Source organism: Saccopteryx bilineata, chromosome 2 (assembly GCF_036850765.1).
Source record: "Saccopteryx bilineata isolate mSacBil1 chromosome 2, mSacBil1_pri_phased_curated, whole genome shotgun sequence".
Lineage (NCBI taxonomy): Eukaryota > Metazoa > Chordata > Mammalia > Chiroptera > Emballonuridae > Saccopteryx > Saccopteryx bilineata.
In genome coordinates, this window is record NC_089491.1 from 51,002,351 (window position 1) to 51,025,744 (window position 23,394).

Here is a 23,394-nt window from a genome sequence, read left to right on the forward strand (position 1 = left end):
TTTTGTTAAGAGAAGTAAAAGGTTCAAAGACAACATAGATAAAATTTAAAAATATTTGAAATGGTTAAGAATAAACTACCCCCATGGGACAACCCAGCTGTCAGTACTCACACACAATGAAGGATGAACACAAGAGTGGTATATGTACATGTGTACACACACACACACACACACACACACATACACACACACACACAAACACACTTAAGGGGTGGAAATTTTTTTAAAAGGTAGAGTCAAAAGGCAGAAATATGTTCAATCGAAAAGAAAAAAGCTTCTATATCACCTATAAAAATAAAGAAAAGGTTTTGCTGGCTATTTATTAATTCCAGAAATAATACCAGGCTTTCCATATTGGAGATGATTTTATATATGGGTCACTTTAAAAATCTTTACAAGATAATGACTGTATTGATAAAAATTACAAAAATGTATAACATTTATTTTGGATCACAATCACATAAATAACATTTTAAAAGGAAAATATGCCATCAGTGGTGGGAAGACAGGATAACTTTTTTCTTTTCTGAGCATAAGTTTCTTTAAAATTGTAGAAAGTAATCTTTATTTTTTGATAATTTTTGTGTCTCCTGTAAAATACTAAAATTGAAGATAGACACTAAATATTAGCTGATTCATAAAAGAAATTCAGTTTTATCCATGACGTATGGGTCTTTAAATTTTTAATAAAAACCTCAAGTTTTACTGAATATATTAAAATTTTTTATAGACATGTAGTTAACAGGTTTTTGATAAATGCTAATTTATGCTAGAAAAACAGCATGCCTAATTAAGAATATACTTAGCTAAATCTCTAATTCTGGCTGTGTTTTTAAACACAAATGATTATAACATTTTGAATGCTCCAATATTTAAGCATCTCTAAGATCCAGAGGAATGACATATTGCAATTTAATAGATATTTGTTACCATTTCACTGTTTAGAATATGTATATGCAATGAAGAAGGTTACATTAAAAACCAATTTTATAAAATTATCAAACATTTATTTTAAAACTGATATTTGGAGGTATACTGTTGCTATATAAAAATATATAGATGAATATAAAATAATTGCTAAATAAATTTAGCACAATGATTAGTAAATTATGAACATGAAAATGGTCTACCACATTAATACAAACCAAATAAAAACCCCTAAATATGATAATCATAAATTATTCGAATTACCTCCCTAACAGACCTATTTGAAATCATGTATTTGACTTTTCTTTGATTTAAGATTTTCTGTAATGTTTTGTATAATACTGCTTGTATTCACTGTACTTCATGAACTCAAACATTCATCCACTAAAATGAAAGATTAATGATCTAAATAGTTTTAATTTATCTCCATGTATCTCAAAGGTGCAGGGATAGAATGATAAATAAAATTGACATTCTTTTATATATATGCAACCTTGTGTTCATTGCAGCACTACTTATAATAGCCAAATATAGAAGTAAACCAAGTGCCCATCAATAGATGAGTGGATAAAAACATTGTGGTACATATATACAATGAAATATTACTCAGCTATAAAAAAGAATGAAATCTTACCATTTGTGATAGTATGGATGAACCTATAGGGTATTGTGCTAAGTGAAATAAGTCAGAGAAAGACAAATATCAAATTATTTTACTTATATGTGGAATCTGAAGAACAAAATAAATGAACAAACAAAATGGAAACAGACTCATAAAGAGAACAGAATGATGGTTGTCAGAAGGGGTTGGAGGACTGGGTGAGAAAGGTGAAAGGACTAAGTACAAATTGGCAGTTACAGAACTGTCACAGGCATGTAAAGTACAGCATAGAGAATACAGTCAATAATATAAATTATATAATAATAACAGTGTCTGGTGCCAAGTGGGTTCTGAAAATATCAAGAACACTTTGTAAAGCATTCAATACTGTACACCTAAACCTAATACAAAATAATATTGAATGTCAACTATAATTGAAAAATAAAATAAATTGACATTTTTTTAAAATTGCCATCAAAAGTATTACTCGATCTAAATGAAAAATCTGTGTATCTTTAGACCTCATAGGACTTTAATATTTTTGGACTTATTATAATAAATTATAAATTTGCAAGCAAATATATAAAATGAAACACAGAGGCTTAAAGGGTCAGCAGAAAAAGGTACTCAAGTATCATTTGGGATGGTTGTTTCTAATCTCCTTCTATCAATATAGAAAAGTATAATGCAAAATTTCACCACAGACTAGTATAGTAGCTACCATAGCAGTCATCTTTCTTTAGTGTACACAATCTTCAGATGTACATTCAAGAGCATATGTATTATGTTGAACATTGATGTCCTAGTGACAGATAACAGCTTCATTTGTAAATTTGAATAACATGACTTTAAAATCAACACTCAACATTGCATCGATAACAGGTGTTTTGAACTATTTGTAAAGTTCTGATTATTTATACAGCCACTAATAAACAAAAGATCTGTTCATCTCATTACAATCCAAAGTTGAACTCTTTCTTTACATTTGGTGAGGAATAAAGAGAGATTTTTGTCCAGGCCCTAATTCTCCACCAAGAAAACACTGGTGTAAAACAAAAAACTCAATTTCTATGTATTTGATAAGAAGTAAAAGATACTTTGTTCAGGTCCTAAATCTCCATCAAGAACACATTGGTGTAAAACACTACTGTTATCCTCAGTCTTATTTCTCCAAAAAAAGGAGCATAATATTTTTTTAAGAAACTGAAAAAATAATACCGATGGTAAAGAGGTATTACAAATATTATTTTCTGTGGCAGGAAAACAGAAAGAACATGGGCAATTATACTATCAGAAAACATATTTCACTTCTAAGTGCTAAAAATTTAAGAATGATGAATCCTTAAGACTACAAGAACAAAGTTTACTAGTTACTAGAATATTGCTTTAAATCTTTTTGTTGTTCAAGACATTTTAAATAAATGTAATCCTACTTTCACTTTTCTTTTCAATAAAATGCAAGTCACTGCTGAAATATCCAGAACTTTCTCCAGATATACTGTATTCTTAAGGACCTTTATGAAACCTGTATCATAAAATTATGTGTCACAGACCAACCACAGGAAACTCATTTAACAAGTAGTTTAAGATTTTCCCTTTTAGAAAGGACTTGTATCTAACAAAGTTGAAATGTAAGAAGCCAGTGAAAGCATTCCTCAGGCATAGACAACACATAACAGTAGGCTTCTTGTAGAAGCAGCAGGCTTTGATTTTGGCCAAAGGTGACAGAGCAGTGGGTGCAAGGCAAATACAAGTTGTCTGATACCAGAGGTGACTATTTTAATGGACACTGTTTTCATTTATTCACTTATTCCTTAAAGAACATTACTTTGATGAAAACAATAAATTCTTTGTCATTCACATATTTTAGTCCTAGTAAACACGACCTTTTCTACTTTATTTGAATGAAAGCTAGGCAGGTAGTAATTTTAAAAGAGCTGATAATTTTTTAGCTTCCTTTTCTGTTAGCTCAAAACTAAAAAATTTAAATAGTCATTTATTAACACTGATTTACAGAAATAAAATCCCAATAAACTTAAGAATTAGAAGAAATTCAGATATTATAGGCTGAATCAAATCAAAAGGTGAAGTAAAGTAATTATTTACAGGAATCCAATATAAGTCATTAAGAACAAAGTGCTTAACATAAATCAAGGTAAGTGTTCCTTTGTGAATACAAAAGCATTGTAATAAGGAATTAAACATCATACTATTGATACTAATACTCATTCACTTTCAGAGGTTTTTGGTTTTCCTTTTGGTAGTAAATCTGATATACTAGGCAACAGGACAAGACAGTGTCAGTAAGTTGAAATTACAAAAACAAAACAAAACAAAATCCTTCAGTACACAAAACATAAAGCATTTGCTCATAGACATAGATAACATTTTCCCAACATTACCAAGAAAAATTTTGCTTACTATAAAAATTCTTCTATGTCCTGAATTAATTTGTATCATTTTTATAACAGGGATACAGCACATGGATATGTATGTAAATATCATGACTGTAAAACCAACTTTGTTCATTGTTTCACTATATATATTATATATATAATGAAATAAAAAGTAAACCAAAGAACACTTTTTTCATTCTCAGATTATAAAGCATTGCTACTATGACAAATCATAAATGTTCCTTATAATAGTAGTTCAAGCTGATCTTAGAATACAACAACAAATTCATATTGCTTCAAGTTATGTATGTTTATTATTATTAAACGAATTTTGACAAAATACATTTAAAATGTAAAATATTAAGTAGCTATTAGTATTTTTTCTTTCTTCCTTCCTTTTTTTTATTTTAACACAGTGACATTACCTTTAGCCCCAAACATATACAAAGAACATTAAAAATGACATTTTGCTAACAGGCAATTTAAGATTAAATAAAGCTAGTTAACATTAACAAAAAATTAACTGTAAATCTTAAAGATAAACTATTACAAAACTACAAAATATATACAGACAAATTATATAATATACAGTAGGTCCTACTTTGGATGTAAAATACATTTTTCTGTGCTTAAATAATGCAATTATTTTGCGTTTTGATATTGTGTAGAAAAATATTTTTAAAAGAAAAAGCATATTAACTCACTAAAAATGAGCAAATGGGTGCTATGGTAGCAGTCATACAAAACATGTTAATGAAACATATGAATTTTAACATCTGTGATCTGACTAATCATCATCATCATCATCATCATCATCTCTACTGCTACTGTGAGTCATAATCCATTCCCTGTAGACCTGAATTTTCTGTAAGCATGGTAAAGGAAAAAAGAAGCACAATGGTTAGTTAAGTATGAGAAATTCCTTGGAAAACTTGCAAACTTATGAAATATTCAAGGAGTCAGAATAATTTTGAAGCAGACTTCAGCTCTGAGTAGGACAGTAATTATGGATATAATATTCCATAATTTAATAGACTAAGACTAAACTCTACTGTTTGCTACAGTTAATGTACAAAAGAGTTTGGTGATTCCAATAAGGTATTCTGGAGGTATATTAGAATTATTCTATTTCTTTAGTAGGCAACTTCAACTTACTACCAGGAAGCATTATAATACTGTGCTACTTTCTAGGTAGAAACGAACAACAAAACTGTATTTTATTTTTAATTATTATATAGGTATATATAATAATAATTTAGTGAGCACAGAGCACTATTTTTAGAAAATTAGAAAATAGGAGAAACATTTGAAAGTATTAAACATTTTCTAAGAGTACCATTGTTAAATCTAAGCTGATGACATTTTAAATACTGTTTCTATGTCATCTAATTCTTTACTACAGTACTTGTACATTTTAAAGCAGTTGCTAATAATACATAGTTTTGATTCAAAGAAGTCCTGTTACCACCAGAGCAATAACCCAGCTCTTATATCTGTAAGAGAATAATGCTATCCACAAACATCTGGTAAATTTCTATAGGTATTCCGGTTAATACTGTATTTAATACTTCTGTTGAAAAAACAAGTAATGGCTCAGAAGGATTCTTAAGTTTATAGTCATTTAAGTAGCTTTTTTAGCAATGAATACTAAGATTGCCTACTAAAAATATGCATATTTTAAAAATACAGTCGCCATGGACTATAAATTCCAAAGTTTAAAGCTTCAGAAAACAATGAAAATATAACAATGCAATCAAGTTATCAACTGAAAGGAACATTTGGTATCTCATAGCTTTCTTATGTATTATAATCTGTTTTCTAATAATGACAATGTGTTTCTAAACTCTCCTTACTGTTCATTCTTTCTTCCTATTAAGTTTATTAAAATAGTTTCTCAAGAAATATTTTTAGTTTTCTAAAAATGACTTGATAAATAGTCTAGTCAAATGTTAGTAACCTGTTAATTGTATTGTATTCTAAAAAGGGGAGGCAAGTACTGGATAGAAATACATGTTTCAAATGTATGAATCACAGGTTAGTTCTGCAACAGTTCTCCATCTTACAAAGAATGATAAACTCTTGTTGTAGATTGTACAAAATGCCCTTGACAGCAAAGCCTCTCCCTTAATTGCCAGTTCCATCTCAATATGGAATTATTTTGATGGTTTAAAACTTTTTAAATACTATGTAAAATCACTTTACTTACTATTGCACATTAATTCAATGATTGTGTTTTACTATATCAGATGAAAGCACATTTTATGCAAAATTATATACTCTGTATGTAGTGAGCAAAATAATAAAGTTTTAAATCTTTAATCACTTTAAACATGACAATATTTAAAAATTTAAGGCTATAAAGAAAAAGTCTTATTCACATACTTTAATATCTTGAATATTTTCAAGTCTATACAACATAATGACTCCTTGTTTTAATTAAAATATAATTTAATTTAGTATTCTACATCTAAACCCACAAAAACTACTTTAAATTGGTACAGCCTACTATGGTGTATATTACCTACACCAGTGATTTTCAACCAGCATGTCATGTGGTGTGCTGGAAGAATTTTTAAAAACATATAATACCTATTTAGTCAGGGACACTGACCTCATTTCCCTTAGATTGAAAAAAATATGCCATGAGATAAAAAAAGACTGAAAATCGCTGACCTACACCATAATCCAGATTTTTAAAGTCTAATTTACTAGTGAGAAAGATAATTCTAAACAGATAAAATATTCTACCTTTAAAATATCTATTGTTCCAAAAACTTGTTTTCCTTACTAAAAGATGTTGGCTTTCTTGTGAACTACTTATCAAATTCCACAAGGTTTTAAATGGACTACACAAGCAGAAAACAGAAAGAGGGTTTTGGCCACTTGAACATCTTCAAAAGAAAAGCTTAAGGGAACCCAGGAATTCAAATAGCAATGGTCCTGCCTTCTTTTCCTTATCAATGCCTAATTGGACATGAGAATTATATCCGGTATAAAAGCTCCTACTGGTTTGATAAAGAGAGGAAGTGCTGTAAACAGAAATGGTCTAATTGGCTGAAAAGTACCACCAACTATGAGAGTATATAGGCACAATGGCTTTCAACAAATCTAGCAAATCCAGCACCGAACTAAGAATATCCTATAAAAGAATCAAATTCACTAAAAGTTCTATACAAATGTTACCAATTCAAAAGCTTTTCTTTATAGCCATAACACTGAAACAGCTGTACGTAGGTTGTAAATTTTAAGACTAAAATCTACTGTTGGCTTTCACTTGCAAATTCATGCATTAAATGTTTTCATAGCAAACTTTTTGATGCCTGTAAAAAAGAAAAAAAATCTTATAGTAAATAAATGTACATAAAATCTTAGTAAATATAAGAAACTTACAAAGGGAATTAAGCAAAACATACAGAAATTCAAATAATCTAATAAAGGGTAGGGAAAAGTAGGTTTACAGTTGTTTGTATGGAAAATAAAATAATAACTAATAATACAAGAAGAAACTTTGTTTGCATACAACTGTAAACCTACTTTTGCCACACCCTGTATATATTTAAAGCATTATATAGCTACTTTTAATAAAGCTAACTGGATTAAATTAATTTTAACTTGTAAGATATTCCTTCACCCACCTGTAACATTTGATTTCCAGTGCCATCTCTCAACCTGTAAGGTCTAATAACTCCATCTTCATTAAAGAACCGAGGGGGTCGCAGACTCTCCACTTCATCAGAAGTCTCTGTAGCCCTAGAGGAGAAAAATATAACTTGTTTTAAAATTTTTTTCCAAAGTTCTTAAGTAGTCTTTACAATGTAATTACTAAAAACAACTTTCTTTTGGATAAAATAAGACTAATACATCACTTCTCTTCCAAAATTTGTCTTTATGACAATTACAATGTTAAGTACTCAAGAAAAATGTAGAACTGTAAAGAGGTTTGTTTATAAGCGTGTCTTAATCTTTGTAGATCAGAGACTCCACAAATAGTGAGTGTTGCTTTTTCTTTTCCAATTTAAGACCTTTAGATTCTTTCTCTTTTCCTATGATACTATCTAGTTCCTCCAGTACAATGCTCAATACAAAAAGATTTCAGGTGTCCTTTCTCATTCCTATCATACAAGGGAAAGCTTCTAAGAGTTCACCAAGAGGTATAGATATTAGCAACAGTTTTGTTTTGATTTTTAAAGACACCTCTCCTTAAGCCAAGGATGGTCATTTCTCCTCTTAGTTTGCTTATAGTCCTTATTTGGTTATGGTTTTTGAAAATTATGAACGGGTGATGAATTTTAAATAAGAATTTTTTCCTGATCACTGCTGTGACTACATATATGATTTATTTTCTTCAATATAAATGTAATAAATCACATCACCTGGTTTTCTAATGTTCAAATACCCTCACATCCATCACATTTCACTTAGCATAATACTCTCCAGGTTCATCCATGCTGTTGCAAAAAAGTAAGATTTCTTTTTTACGGCTGAGAAGTATTCCACTACGTAAATGTCCCACAGCTTTTTTATATACTCATCTATTGATGGGCACTTGGGCTGCTATCATATCTTGGCTATTGAAAATAATGCTGCAATAAACGTAGGGGTGAATATAGTCTTTTGAATTAGTGTTCTTGGTTTCTTTGGCTATATTCCCAGAAGAGAAATTGCTGGGTCATTAGGTAGTTCCATTTTCAATTTTTTTGAAGAAAGCAATATGGAGTTACCTTGGACATCTTTTTTTTTTTTTTTTTTTTTTGGTCTTGTCTCTTTCCACTGTCATTCCCTAAACAATCTCAACTAATTTATGGTTCTAACCACCCTATTATAGACTAATGAATCTCAAAATTTTTTAAGGCATTTTTACTTGATCTTCCGACTCCTGTACTCAGTGACTACTTGATGTTGCCCTTTGAATGTCTGGTAGTTAAACTTAATACACTCAAAATAAAACTTCTCATTTCCTCTTTCTTTAAAACAAGTAACAACCTCAACTTTCCAATGTTTCAGACAAAAGCCTTCAAATTATCCTTGATGGTTCTCTTCCATATGCCACATCCAATTGATCAATTAATCCTGTTACCTTCAAAACACTTGCAGAGCATGGCCCCTTGTTACAACTAGTTTATAGTGGTTTAATCATTATCATGTCTCATCTGGATTATTGCAAAAGCCTCTTTAGTATTCCTGTTTCTACACAGATCTGCCTGTGGTTTTTCTCAATATAGCAGCCAGTTCATGTCATTCCACTTGTCTAAAATCTTCAAATTTTTTTTGTCTTACTTAAAAAAATGGCCAAAGTCCTTACCGTGGCCTAAAAGCCCTATATGATCTTATCTCCTGCTCATTCTCTGTAGCACTTTCCAACCTTCGCCTTTGCTCATTCTACTTCTGGTGTACTGGCTTAGCTCGTTCTTACACAGGCCAAAAGGCCAAGCTTACTTCTGCAACGGGGCTTTTTTGTTGTTTTGTTTTTTAATTTATTGATTTTAGAAATAAAGAGAGAAAGGGAGAGAGAAAAACACCAACCTGCTGTTTCACTTACTTATGCATTGATTGGTTCCTTCTTGTATGTGCCTGACTGAGGATCAAACCCACAACCTTGGTGTATCAGGACAACACTCTAACCAACTGAACTACCTGGCCAGGGCCTGCATCAGGTTTTTTTTTTTATTTATTTACAGGGACAGAGAGAGAGAGTCAGAGAGAGGGATAGATAGGGACAGACAGACAGGAACGGAGAGAGATGAGAAGCATCAATCATCAGTTTTTCGTTGCGACACCTTAGTTGTTCATTGATTGCTTTCTCATATGTGCCTTGACCGCGGGCCTTCAGCAGACCGAGTAACCCCTTGCTTGAGCCAGCAACCTTGGGTCTAAGCTGGTGAGCATTTTTTTTTTTTATTTGTTCAAGCCACATGAGCCCGTGCTCAAGCTGGCGACCTCGGGGTCTCGAACCTGGGTCCTCGGCATCCCAGTCCAACACTCTATCCACTGCGCCACCGCCTGGTCAGGCAGGTTTTTTTTTAACCTGATGTTCCTACTGCCTTCAATATTCTTTCTGCTCACTACCTTACTTCCTTCATGTCTCTCTCCTCAAATTTAATCTTACCAATGGATTTTCCCTGAACATATATACAGGATAGCCACCTTCCTTCCCACCACTTTGGAACTCCTTATATCTTTTAATCTGCTTTATTTTCCTTCATAGAATTTGTCACTATTTAGTAAATCACATATATATCAGTTTACTTAGTTCCATCTATTACTCTCCCACTAGAATATAAGCAGTATGAGGATAGGACCTTTGTGAAAGTGTTCACTTCCGGTTCCCTGAGTGATTAAAAGTGTCAGAACACACAAGATGTTCTCTAAAATTAGTTGAATCTATAAATAATTATATGTGCATATTAGATCAAGTCTTTTTTTGCATTTCAATAAGTTTATTGAAATATATATCCCATAATGGTAGTTGGTTAGGTTACCTCTGTCAACTCAAAATTAACATGATGTAATCAATATATTTGAAAGATATCAGCCTTTTGGGAAAACTGAAAAGTTATGTACAGAACATTTTTACAAAAGTATAATATAAAGTGTGGCTCTTTGGCTTATTTTCCAGTGTATATTTTATCTATAACATGATGTCAAAATTGGGTACAGTCATCCTGGATGGACTCAGGCTGCCCACTGCACTGAATAACCATTTGTAACACTAACACTGTAGGTTTCCTTATATTCACTGTTTTCATAGAAAACTGAACACTACCTCAGCAATGTTATGATTATAAAGATGCATATTTTCTTAAGAGAAACTCTCTATTGTTGGCACAGTAGAAGAAATTAATGAAAGTATATCCCTTTCATTTAAAACAAAATTCTAAATTAGAAGCAATGGCAGTTTTATAAAAACAGTTCTTAGTAAAAACTTCTGGAGTGTTAAATCAGCAAGTTTTCAGAGTGATGTTAATTTATTTTGAGTCAGTAATACATTACAACTAATTCTGTGGATGGGACTATATTGAAACAATAGATTTTGTATAAAATCCGTTTTTCCTGGACACAAACATCAGCTTTTTCTAGAAAACATATTAAAGATAAATTATTATGCAAAAATTACCAGGTATTCAATCTTGATTTATATAAAATGTCCTCAAATTTATTCACTTTTAACTTTTATTTTGAATTTTATTGGAGTGAGCCTGGTTAACATAATTGTACAGGTTTCAGGTGCCCGACTCTATAACACATCTCTATACACCGTATTGTGTGTTCACCCCCTCAAGTCAAGTCTTCATCCATCACCCTTAATACCCACAAATTTAAATAAAATTGCCATGTAGAAATAAAGTCCGCATCTCGGGATGACCTTATTATGTGCATTATGGGTGCTAAGAAACCATTTTCACTGCCTAAAATAGTGACCCTTACTATGTTTTAAAGTGCTTTATCAAATGTTTGTTTTGATGTTAACCTCATAATTTAAAATTTAAATTTAAGTGGGTTACCGCTTTAAATACCACCTAAATATATTGACCCAATATAGAAAGCTGGATCAATGTTAGAAGTGAAGATTCACAGTTTACCTTCCTAGGTGTGTCATTAATATTTCACATTACTTTTTGGCTTTGTTTGTATGTCTCAGATGAATTCAAATTTAAGCATAATTCCACTCCAGCATGTCAGGCAGTTTTCCCAAATTTGAGAACATCAATGCTAATTGAGTTGTGATGTTTTGAAGATTCACAGCTTAAATCCACTATTACATTATGGAACCCATATTTCAGATTATAGAGAATGGCTTCAGAAAAGAGTTTTTGTTGCTTTAATAATTCAATTAAGGAACCGTTTCAGGAATTTCTGTAAGGTGGGTTATTCTGTAGTATCTATGCTTCAATTGCCATGCAGTTTGTCCAGCAACAATCCATTTCAACGGCTGAATATTTGGTTTGGAACACTTGTTTGATGAATATTCAGTTAAAACACTTGGATACGAGCTCTTGCCAGATGGTCAAATCTCTGCCATTTATCTTGGAATGTTTCTGAAGAATTCAACGCCTTCTGTTAACTCTACACACTTCTGTGCTTGGATCTCCAGTGCAATGATAGACAATGCTAGCACAGAAAGCTTTGTTTTAGAAAATACGATCCTGCAGTGGAATGCCTTAAATTGAGCTTCTAATCTTTCAAAATTAAGGCTATTCCTTCTTTCAAATGGTAAGTTCTCTTGAATAAGTGAATGAGAGTTGTGGGAATTGAAAGGCAGTAGTAGTTTTGGCTTTCCAACACAATCTTTTCCATTCTCATCAGGTCTGAAGCTGTGAACCTATACTGGCTTATTCAGATCAAGTCACTTGGCCAATGGGATGCTCCTTTTCTCGTCTATTGATTGTGCAGCTTGGCAGAAGCAGCTTGGTTCAAATCACCCAAGGGGCTTGGGCTGTATCTTCATTTTGGACCGGAATCTGTCCAGTAAATTCACAAATAGAGAAAACATCTCTGTGTTGAAGCCAAAGAACTGAATTAGCCTGAGAAGATCTTTTACTTCAAAGTCCCTGAGTCTTTCAGTCATCCTGAGGCCATTAGCATGTGCTGATTCAATTAGTCTCAAGCCACAGACCTTTGGCTGACATTTCGGCTGCTGTTCCAACAAGGCATTCAGCTGGTGTAGCAGTTTCTGAAAGTCAGTTGTGAGTACCTCTAACATCTTGATTGCAAATGTGTCTCCTTCGCTGGAATCACTCTCCGTGGGCCTGCTCTCACCTCAGCCCATACTATCAGATCCGAGAGGTCCATGAGGTAAGAGGACTTGGGGGCAACAGGGCAGAGACCCAGGGAGGGGGAGCTCTCCTGGGTGGGGGTCTCCGTAGTGCTGTCCAGATGATACCACCCTCCCTCAGGGTCAGCTTGGAACTGAAGGCTAGATCAAGTCTGTTAACTGTTCAAACCATTTAACTTTGTTTTCCTCATATAGCAATCATTGAAGGAAATGTTAAATTCTTTCATTATGGGAGATTTGGAAAGATTTTGTAATTTTGTCGATTTTTGCTTTATAAAAATTGAGTCTGGATATTTTCAAACAACAGCTCAGATAAGGGCCTAATATCCAAAATATACAAAGAACTCATAAAACTCACAACAAACAAACAAACAATCCAATAAAAAAATGGGAAGAGGACATGAACAGACACTTCTCCCAGGAAGAAATACAAATGGCCAACAGATATATGAAAAGATGCTCATCTTCTTTAGTTATTAGAGAAATACAAATCAAAACTGCAATGAGATACCACCTCACACCTGTTCGATTAGCTAGTATCAACAAGACAGGTAATAGCAAATGTTGGAGAGGTTGTGGAGAAAAAGGAACCCTCATACACTGTTGGTGGGAATGTAAAGTAGTATAACCATTATGGAAGAAAGTATGGTGGTTCCTCAAAAAAATTGAAAATAGAACTACCTTATGACCCAGCAATCCCTCTACTGGGTATATACCCCCAAAACTCAGAAACATTGATACGCAAAGACACATGCAGCCCCATGTTCATTGCAGCATTGTTCACAGTGGCCAGGACATGGAAACAACCAAAAAGCCTGTCAATAGATGACTGGATAAAGAAGATGTGGCACATATACACTATGGAATACTACTCAGCCATAAGAAATGATGACTTCGGAACATTTACAGCAAAATGGTGGGATCTTGATAACATTATATGAAGTGAAATAAGTAAATCAGAAAAAAACAGGAACTGCATTATTCCATACATAGGTGGGACATAAAAGTGAGACTAAGAGACATTGATAAGAGTGTGGTGGTTATGGGGGGAGGAGGGAGAGGGAGAGGGAAAGGGGGAGGGGAGGGACACAAAGAAAACTAGATAGAAGGTGATAGAGGACAATCTGACTTTGGGTGATGAGTATGCAACATAATTGTGTTTTTTTTTTAATTTTTTAATTTATTTATTCATTTTAGAAAGGCAAGAGGGAGAGAGAGAGAGAGAGAGAGAGAGAGAGAGAGGAGACAGAGAGAGAAGAGGGGGAGAGGAGCAGGAAACATCAACTCCCATATGTGCCTTCACCAGGCAAGCCCAGGGTTTTGAACCGGCAACCTCAGCATTTCCAGGTCGACACTTTATCCACTGCGCCACCATAGGTCAGGCTATGCAACATAATTGAACGACAAGATAACCTGGACTTGTTATCTTTGAATATATGTATCCTGATTTATTGATGTTGCCCCATTAAAAAAATTAAATTATTAAAAAAATTAAAAAAAAAAGATTGAGTCTGTTGTGAGTTGAGTGCAAATGCAAGTTCAAAATTGTTATTATTTTCTTGGTTAATTGTCCTTTATATCATTAGCTAATTATCTTATTTATCCAAAACAATACTTTTTTGGCATTAAGGTCTATTTTATCAAATATTATATAGTAATCTCTTCAGAAATAATGATATTAAAATGATTCATGCCAATCATACCCTTCTCGAATTCTTATTTTTAATAATTTGTTCTAAAGTTTTTATATAGTTCAATTAGATTTATCCACTAATTTATATTCTTACCTTTTATTCTTATAACCCACTTCTTCTTTCTTTCTTTTTTTTAAGTGAGAAGAGGGCAGATAGAGAGACAGACTTCCACATGCACCCTGATCAGGGCCCATCTAGCAACGCCCACCTGGGACCAATGCTCGAAATCAACTGAGCTATCCTAGTGCCCGGGGCTAATGCTCAAACCAGTTGAGACACTGGCTGTGAGAAGAGAAGAGGTAGAGCGAGAGGGAGAGAAGCAGATGGTTGCTTCTCTTGTGTGCCTAACCAAGGATCAAACCTGAGACAGCAACACGTTGGGCCAACGCTCTATCCACTGAGCAAACCGGCCAGGGCTCCTTTCTGCTTTCAATGTCTTTCTTCACAAGTACATCCTGAATTAGTTTTTAGTCTTATTTTTTTAATGCTTTATTTTGCTTAAAGGGAATGTAGCTAGGTATAGATTACAAGGTTTTAGATTAATCTAAGGCTATTCTAGCCATTCTGGATAGGCACCTGCATAGGTCTCAATAGCACTGAATTCCTTATGTTGCACTGACTTTTGATCTCTCATGACTATGACTCCACACATTATATTTGTGAAAGTAAAGTTACAGGTAGAAGACACTGAACCCTTTTTTTCCAATCTTTTAAATTAGAAAACTGGCAACACCTCCAATTATGGTAAAGCAGTATGAAATACTGACTTAACTATTTTAACTTAACTCTTTGGGTAGTATGAACGTTCATGTATGTCCTCGTGTCTCCACTCTATCCAGAGTAAAAAAAAATTTTTAAAGTGTGTAAGGCAACATTAAAAAAAGGAAAATGTTTGTTCTTCTTGTTTTCATAAATTGGTTATCAAACAAACATGACTTTAAGTTAATAAAACTGTAACTGGAACTAATTTCATTAAAAAAAAAAAAAAAACCTCACTCCCAGGGGTCAGCGAGCATGAAAAAAACTTACTACTCAAAGGGTTAAGAGGAGCAACTCATAACTGACAATACTGATCTCTACAGAGCAGGAAGCAAAAGAAAATATAAAAGGAAACAGATTAGGAAGATATCCATCCACCTAATTTTCTAAATAAATTTAATCAATTGTAGTGTGTGTTGAATATTTCTAGAACAAAGATGACAATAATGGAAATACTGAATTTCAATCTTAAGCTAAATTTAATTTGGAGAAAGAGAGTACATGTTTTAAAATTTGTGCAATTGAAGAGAAACAGAAATGGATGTAATCATCTTCAAAAAAATGAGATCATAAAGGAAAGGTGAAAACCAATGAGTCTGAACCCAGAGTAGAAATTGTCATTTTTTGTTCCCCCAAAAAGGAAACAATATTATATTTGCTAATTTTATAGCTGACATGTATCATTACATTACTGCAATGTATTTTGATCAAGATAACGAAAAAATTTGCTTGTCAAACCTTTCCTGCCAAGGCTGCTGGGAATGAATGAGTACTAAAGGAAAACTCTATCAAGTTGAGATAATGCAAAGGCAACGCCTTAAAAAATATATCAAAAAGAATTAGGAGGATAATATGTGTAGGAATATGCTGTGAAGAACTAGAGACAGGTGCCCAGAGCAGAAGCCCTGAGTGGATGAGCGTCCAGGGACCTCTCTGACCCATGCTGGAAACAACAGCAAAACAGCAGGATAAGATTCAGTAACAGAAAATGTTCAAGCTCTCAGAATAGAGATTAGAAGTCAGCATGTTCCTTGTCCTATTTTTCATCTGGTTACCGAGAAGTTCACTGTCTCTGCGACACATATGGATTTTGCCATATTATAAGTTTCATAACAAAGTGCCTTGTGCCAAATAGCATGTTTATTTCAGTTCTCACGGTTTAAGCATTTTACTCACACCCTACACATCAAAGAAAATTTACCTTTTTATTCCTTGAAATGTACTGCTAGCCATGTCTATGATGCCTCCAGTTGGCCTTGCCACTGCTCCAACTAAGCCTTTCCCAACACCTTTAAAGAAACCAGCTGCTCCTTCTCTTTGAGCTCCTAGTAAGAAGAATGGCAAAGTTTCAGATAATTAGCTCAAGAATAAAAACTGAATCAATCTGTGAAAGATTTGGTAATAATATATCACCCAAAGGAACTATCATTCTTACCTTTGATTGGTTTTGTAACAATTCCTGTTATGCCACTTACAAAACCCTAGAAGGAAAGCACAATTGAAAATTTGTAATATTTTCAGACACTTTGATGAACCAAGTCTGATTAAATAAAAAAATACAGAACTCTGCTTTCTAGATACCATAAGGATTAATATATTTCCTAAGCATTTTATTTAAACACAATGCTTCTGGAAGCTACTGAAATATTTTATATAGGCTACAACCTACTGTTTTGCCAACATCCAAATAATAGTTGAAAGTTATAGGTCTATTTCCTTATTCACAGAATGTGGCTTTAAAAGATATTTCCTATAATGTTCACTATACTGGGAAATGTCTTACCGAAACTAAGCCTTTTCCGCCACGAGTGATGCCTTCTCTAAGACCAGCTGGTTGTTTATTCATGGCTTCTCTTCTCTTCTGTTGGTAGTCTTCATCCAGAGTCATGGCTGCTACTCCTTTAGCCATAGCACTGGTGATTTTGGAAGCAGCACCAGCTAATCCACCTAGAAGAAATTATCATTTTTAATAAGAGCAAATATATCATTACTTTCTAGCATGATCATACTTGGGAGGCACTCTGTTTCTTACCAACAGCTCCACCAACTAATGCCTTCAGTCCTAGGGCCATTCCCTCCACAAACTCTTCAGGACCCTGGATGGCCCCCTAAAGGGTAAAAAATAATAAGAACAAATAAGATTACGTTTACCTTTAAAGACAAACTAATTTATATAAATGAGAAAAATAGTAGTGACAAAAAGAATAAAGATGTCCCCAAGAAAAACTTCACATTAATAGAAGTTTCAGAGATATCTCATGACATTGCAAGTAAAAAGGTTTCAATGTTGGAAGTTAATCCAAACTTATAAAGGAGTATGACTGTTCACCAGTGTATAAAAGATGTTTGTTCTGTATTGTAAGTTTTAAGATGAGAAGGTGAGCACACACTACTTTTGATAATTTTTTACAAAATAAATAAAAACACTTTAATTCCTAATATGTTTTAATATAGTGTATGAAATAAATGAATTTTAGTATATTTTTCATTACCCTAGTCTTATGCATGATAGTAGAGTTTTGAATGCTCTGATAAAGCTTTTATTTAATTTATTGGTGTGAGAGGAAGAGGAAGAGAGAGAGAGAGAGAGAGAGAGAGAGAGAGAGAGAGAGAGAGAGAGAGCATTCACTGGTTGACTCTTGTATGTGCCCTGACCAGGGATTGGACCTGTAACCTTGGGCATCAGGATGACGCTCCAACTGAGCTACCCAACCAGGGCCTCTGACAGAAAGAGAAAAATAATTTTTGCCATTGATTAAGACTGCTTTGTATATGGCCAGCTTGCAGGGTTATTTTTATACTCCACACTACTGTGCATAGCAAGACTGCTTGGCCATGATATTCTTCCTTCTATTATAATGTGAAGTTTATCCATCTTTAATATTCCAACAGAACACTTAAAAGTCAGTGCATTTTTTGTAAAGCCTTAAGTTTAAATTTTGAGGGAAAAGGTAAAAATTTCCCCTCAAAATTGCTCAAAAGCAGCAATTGTTTGCTGCAAAATAATGTCCCTTTGTAGTGTCTCCCAAAATCTATTTCCACCTACAACTCAAGTTAACAACTGAAATACCTATTGACTCAAAAGTATTACACTGTATAAAAGTGGTACATGTTATACAGTGTAAAAGTAACTATTTACCTGGTAAGGTTCATAGAAAAATGCCTCTACACCCTCAGAAAATTCTCTAATCAAGCCAAAGGGATTTCCCAAAACTTCAAGTCCAAGAATGAGTACATACATCTGCTTAATGGCCTAAAAATAAAATATAAACATTAGTCATTTTGAATAATCAGACTTAATATTTTTTCTTGCATTCAGTACACACATCCAGTTTTTCAGGCAAAAAGCCTTCTCATTAATTCCAACACCTAAACCATATGTCACCTTATTCATCACTAATCATAGTTTTTAAAAAGTAATTTGCTATTAGAGTATTAGAAATAATATGAGATATTTACATAAGGATTTAGAATATTCAAAATGCTTTCACTTTTACAACTACATGTGACAATTGCTAATACTACCATCATTTTATAGACTGGAGAAACATACAGGTCAAAGGATGCTCAGGGCCACACGGGTTAAATGGCAAAACTAGGATCCAAACCCAGACTTTGTGAGTCATGGTCAGGGACCCATCCACTCTACAACAGCTTCTCAGTCAGATGCTCTGTGTGTGATATGAAAATACTGGTGTTTTTCCAAAGGCGAAAAAAATCCACTAAAATAATGTATACTGCTCACAAAAATTAGGGGATATTTTATCACTTCATATTCATTTTGAAATATCCCCTAATTTTTGTGAGCAGTGTGTATAGCAGTCAACAACTTCATTTTATTAAAAATACCCTGTGTTCAGCAGTTAGTTACTAATAAATAGTTACCCTTGAACCTATTTTTTGAAGTGTGATAAAATACTTAATATTTTGTTTAAAGGTTTATGTCTAGTCCACAATGATCTAAAAAGATATCAATCAGTACATTACTAAAAACTAGGATAGAAAATTGAAATTTTAATTAGTCTCAATTTCTTCCAACAATTCTGAAAATATAAAACATGTTTCATATGGCTATTAACTCCTTGCCAAGTGTGTGTGTACACACACATACACTCATACACACAGTTTCACTATTTTATATCACCCGGCCCCTTTGTAAAATAATCTCAGACAAACCTGTTTTGAATAGTGCCTAACTACTTCAGACTGTAGTTCAGACGTTGTATGAAACTGATAGTTGAGTTCAAAAAATGCAAGCCTGGAAAAAAAGACATGTAAATGTATAAATGTGTGTGTATGTGTGGAAGGAAGGGGAAAGAGGGAGGAAGAGATAGAATTTTTAATATTAAGGTTTTATTTACTTTAGAATTTTTCTCCAAATATTTCCTTTTAGTACATTTTCCCATGCCTATCAGAAAATCAACCCTTTTACATACATCTCTGCACATTCTGGTCAAAGAAGGCTCTAAACATCTGATAAAGCTATGAATTTTATTGTCCTAAAAGCCACCAATATACACATATTTACCAAATAATTTATGGGCCCAGCACGCTTCTGCTGCGCCACTCTGCTAGCGACTTTACCAAATAACTTAAGAGGACTCAAAGACCCCCTGGAATCCCACTCATGGACATGAAATTATTATATTTGTCTACTCTGCTCTATCATGGCCCACACAGAAAATGTTTGACACACTGAAATAAGCAGAATAGGTTAATCAAGAATGGCTAGGTTTCGGCTGCTGCAAGGCCTGCCTGATCAGCTGAGAGCTAAGGAATCAAGGTTAGTTTATTTATAACCTGTCCCCAGCATCTACCCAATCAAGTAATTGGGAAGCTCTATGCTAGCAAATAAGATAGCAGCAAGATTAGAAATCTCATCTTATTCCTGATGTGATGTCTTCAAACCTATGTTCTTTAGTTAAACTGTTAAACGTAACTTTATTCAGTCCAAGAGTTACCTTTTACTGGACTCACTGATTGTTACTACTATTTTAGTAACAGTATTAGGGGCCACCTGAAAAGTGTATTCTCATTTAAAGTCTCCACTCAGACTATCTCTTTGTTCAGATACTCTAATAGTGCCATTATGATTAACATATACTTTGAAGACTCTTGATCCCAAAGGCCTTGAAGCCACATCTTTGAAGTACCAAATCTTTTGACACACAAAGATTTTTAGGAATTCTTTCCTAGGCCAAAACACCTGTGTCTTAAGGAAATTATTCAACAACTAATCTCTTACTTAATAGGTAAGGGTTAGTGGTGTATATTACCTAAATTATATTCCTTTTAATAACAAAAACTATATTGTGCCTTAGATCTGCAGTGTACTTCACACATTTTTCACTTATAATTTTTAGGTAAATATAAGATGGACTATTCATCAATTTATAGATTTGAATATTAAACATACTTAAAGACGACATCTTGTACATCGGTAAGAGTGGCACCGATACTCTTCAGCAAAAGATTTAAAGAACGAATTGCAATCAGTCCTTCATGTTCAGAATCCTCAGCTGCTTCTTTACCCGAACTCAGTGAAACACTTAGATGCAACTAGTGAGATAAAGAGATAAATATTTAAATCAGTATCTTCATAATGACAAAATTAACTTTTAATATTCAATTTTATTTTAAATTCACTACACCATAAATAATACTTTAAAGTTACCAGGAGTATGGCAAAATTAATAAGTGAAAAGTGAAAGAAATTTAAAATCGAATCCACTGCTTTATAAATTTTAAATTTGGCAATGTAAGATGATACGATATTTAGTTCAATCCAATTCTTTTGGTAACCCTAGGGAAATATTAATTTTTACACTTTTTAGTGACAATAATCTGGAAGTTTAGAGTTGTTGAAAATAATTATCTTCATAAGTAAATGTTTCAACTATTAGAACTAAGCAGAATGAAGCCAGTTAAAAAGTACTTTCGAATTATGTGCTATACACACTATTTACACTGTTATACAATAATATTCATCAATTATTCAGTAAGTAACTCACAGAAACTTTCTGTTAAGAACTTAAGTTTAGTACCATTCACTCTTCAAATCTTAATATTTTATAAATTAAAACTTATACACTATAGTTAATACTGTATTGCATATTTGAAAGTTGCTAAGACAGTTTATCTTAAAAGTTCTCATTACAAGAAGAAAATGTATAATACTGTATAGTGACAGGTGGTAACATGCTGTGATGATCATTTCATAGTGTATACAAATATTGAATCATTACACTCTACACCTGAAATGAATATAATGCTTTGTGTCAATTATAATTCAATTAAAAGAAAAATATATACACATAATACACAACATTTGGAAAACTGTCATTAAACATCTTGACACTACAGTAATATATTGTCAGGTCAGGACATAAATATAAACACATGTTGTAGGTGGCTCCACTACTATTTTCACATGGTGGAAAGTATTGTAAGAATAAAAATTTGAAAGGATTGTTACTTTGTTATTTATTTATATTTATAACTGTGGAGTTATAGAATTTATAGCTATTGACGATCTACCCAACAGACCCAGTAAATTTGCTATTACCTAGATTATCATAGATAATAAAAAGAACTTCTTTTGCCCTACCTTGATAGGAGATATATGAAAGTACTCATAGAGACTGACTTGTGATGAATCTACTAATGAAACTGTTTTATAGTCTTCTTGGAAAACTTCTATATCTTTATGAAAAAGTTCAACCTATAAAGGAATATAAGATATTAAAAACTCAAGGAACCTTATCTTCATGAATAAGCCAATAGCTCACACACTGCAGAACGTTCCCCTATAATATTCAGATTCAATATTATTCATAATTAGAAAGTTACTGCCCCAGGAGAGAAACTAATATTTCTATTGCTAGGAAAGTTATCTTTGTCACTCACAAACTGATAAGCATATCTTCTATGTTTTCACCCAATCCATTAAAACACACTAAGCTTTACCTCATGTGACTGTAGATTTTATTCCAAAAGGCCACTAATCCAATCCATCAACACTGTTTTAGAAATATTTTTAAAAATACATTGTCCGTGTGTGGCTTTTTGCTTAATGCCTTACTGACATATACTATAGAGGCCATTAATATAATCCAAAGGGGGACGTATTAAAAATAATTTTTCACAAAGTGATTAATTAGTACTTTCATTCTTTCTAATCAACACTACTTCTCTTCTAAACATAAACCTAAGTTATATCTGTGTGTTGAGAAATGGCCCAACATTCACATTTTAGTCTATTAACAAAAACATCAAAATGTGAGCCTTATTAAAAGTATATATAGACATTGACTTCTAGGATGACAATGTGAGAAGCTCTTTAAACTAGCTCCCCAGTAAAACTGATAAAATTTATTAAAAAAACCAAATAAATATTTAAGGTTTCTATGAATGGTCTTAAGGGTATAAGCAAATGAAACATTTATTTAAAAAATCTATAAAAGTTTGGTAAAAAATGTGAGTCTGGGGTCTCAATTTTCCCTTCTGGCTCAATAAGCTAGAATCCCACTCTACATTGGTACATCCAAGAACACAGGCTACCTCTCTGCCCAGACTCCAACTGGAGAACATTCTTCCTGGAAGACACAGATGCCAGGATTCTCACCCTGCCCTAGCTACCAGCTGTTAAATAATGGGGGAGGGAGGGGAGCGCTTCTTCCTCCTGCACAGTCTACTTCAGTGTGACACCACTAAGAACACTGGGGTCCCACCCCAAGCCCCAAAACTCTGGTTTAGAGATTTTACCTGGGGGAGAAACAGACTTTAAATAAATAGTTTCTAATCTCAAAGAAACTGACTTTATTTACAACAGTGTGAAGTTCTAGCCTAAGACTGCTCTAAAAATGGTGGATGTTGTGGTCAAAGACATCTGGGAGGAAAATCAATAAAGATACAAGCTAAACAGTAAGCCTGTTAGTGTTCATGGGAAAATTGAGTAAAGGAATAATTTAGGAGTCCCCTTGGGGTCAGAACAAATATCAAACACTAATTCCTGATAAATCTCTTCAAAGAAGATCAAATTGATTAGGTTAGCCTATAGAGCAATTTATGCCCCAGACATTTTGAAAAAAAGCAATCAGCCAGACACTGGTGAAGTTTAACAGTGTGGGTCATGAAAAGAGATAACAGAGCCATGACAAAACCACTGTTATCCCAGGGTAACCATGGGTACCCCATATCTTTACCTCCCTGAGGAAAAATATTTAAAGCTAAACTCTGGAAAAG

The 23,394-nt window shown here is 33.2% G+C and overlaps 1 protein-coding gene and 1 pseudogene across 4 annotated transcripts in view; both read right to left on the bottom strand.

Annotated features, from left to right (window-relative positions):
- Window positions 1–23,394, bottom strand: part of VPS13A (vacuolar protein sorting 13 homolog A) — a 224,969-nt gene that overhangs the window by 18,656 nt on the left and 182,919 nt on the right. For 2 of the 4 annotated variants that reach the window (XM_066257049.1, XM_066257048.1), the window contains exons 60-68: window positions 21,758–21,871; window positions 20,567–20,709; window positions 19,327–19,408; window positions 18,290–18,403; window positions 17,183–17,258; window positions 16,934–17,097; window positions 16,586–16,631; window positions 16,352–16,475; window positions 7,560–7,674 (exon numbers count right to left, since the gene is read on the bottom strand). In XM_066257049.1, coding sequence (XP_066113146.1) covers window positions 7,560–7,674; window positions 16,352–16,475; window positions 16,586–16,631; window positions 16,934–17,097; window positions 17,183–17,258; window positions 18,290–18,403; window positions 19,327–19,408; window positions 20,567–20,709; window positions 21,758–21,871 — 978 coding nt within the window. The other 2 variants (XM_066257050.1, XM_066257051.1) reach the window with 2 other exon arrangements.
- On the bottom strand, window positions 11,756–12,625 carry LOC136322842 (cyclin-G1 pseudogene; annotated as a pseudogene).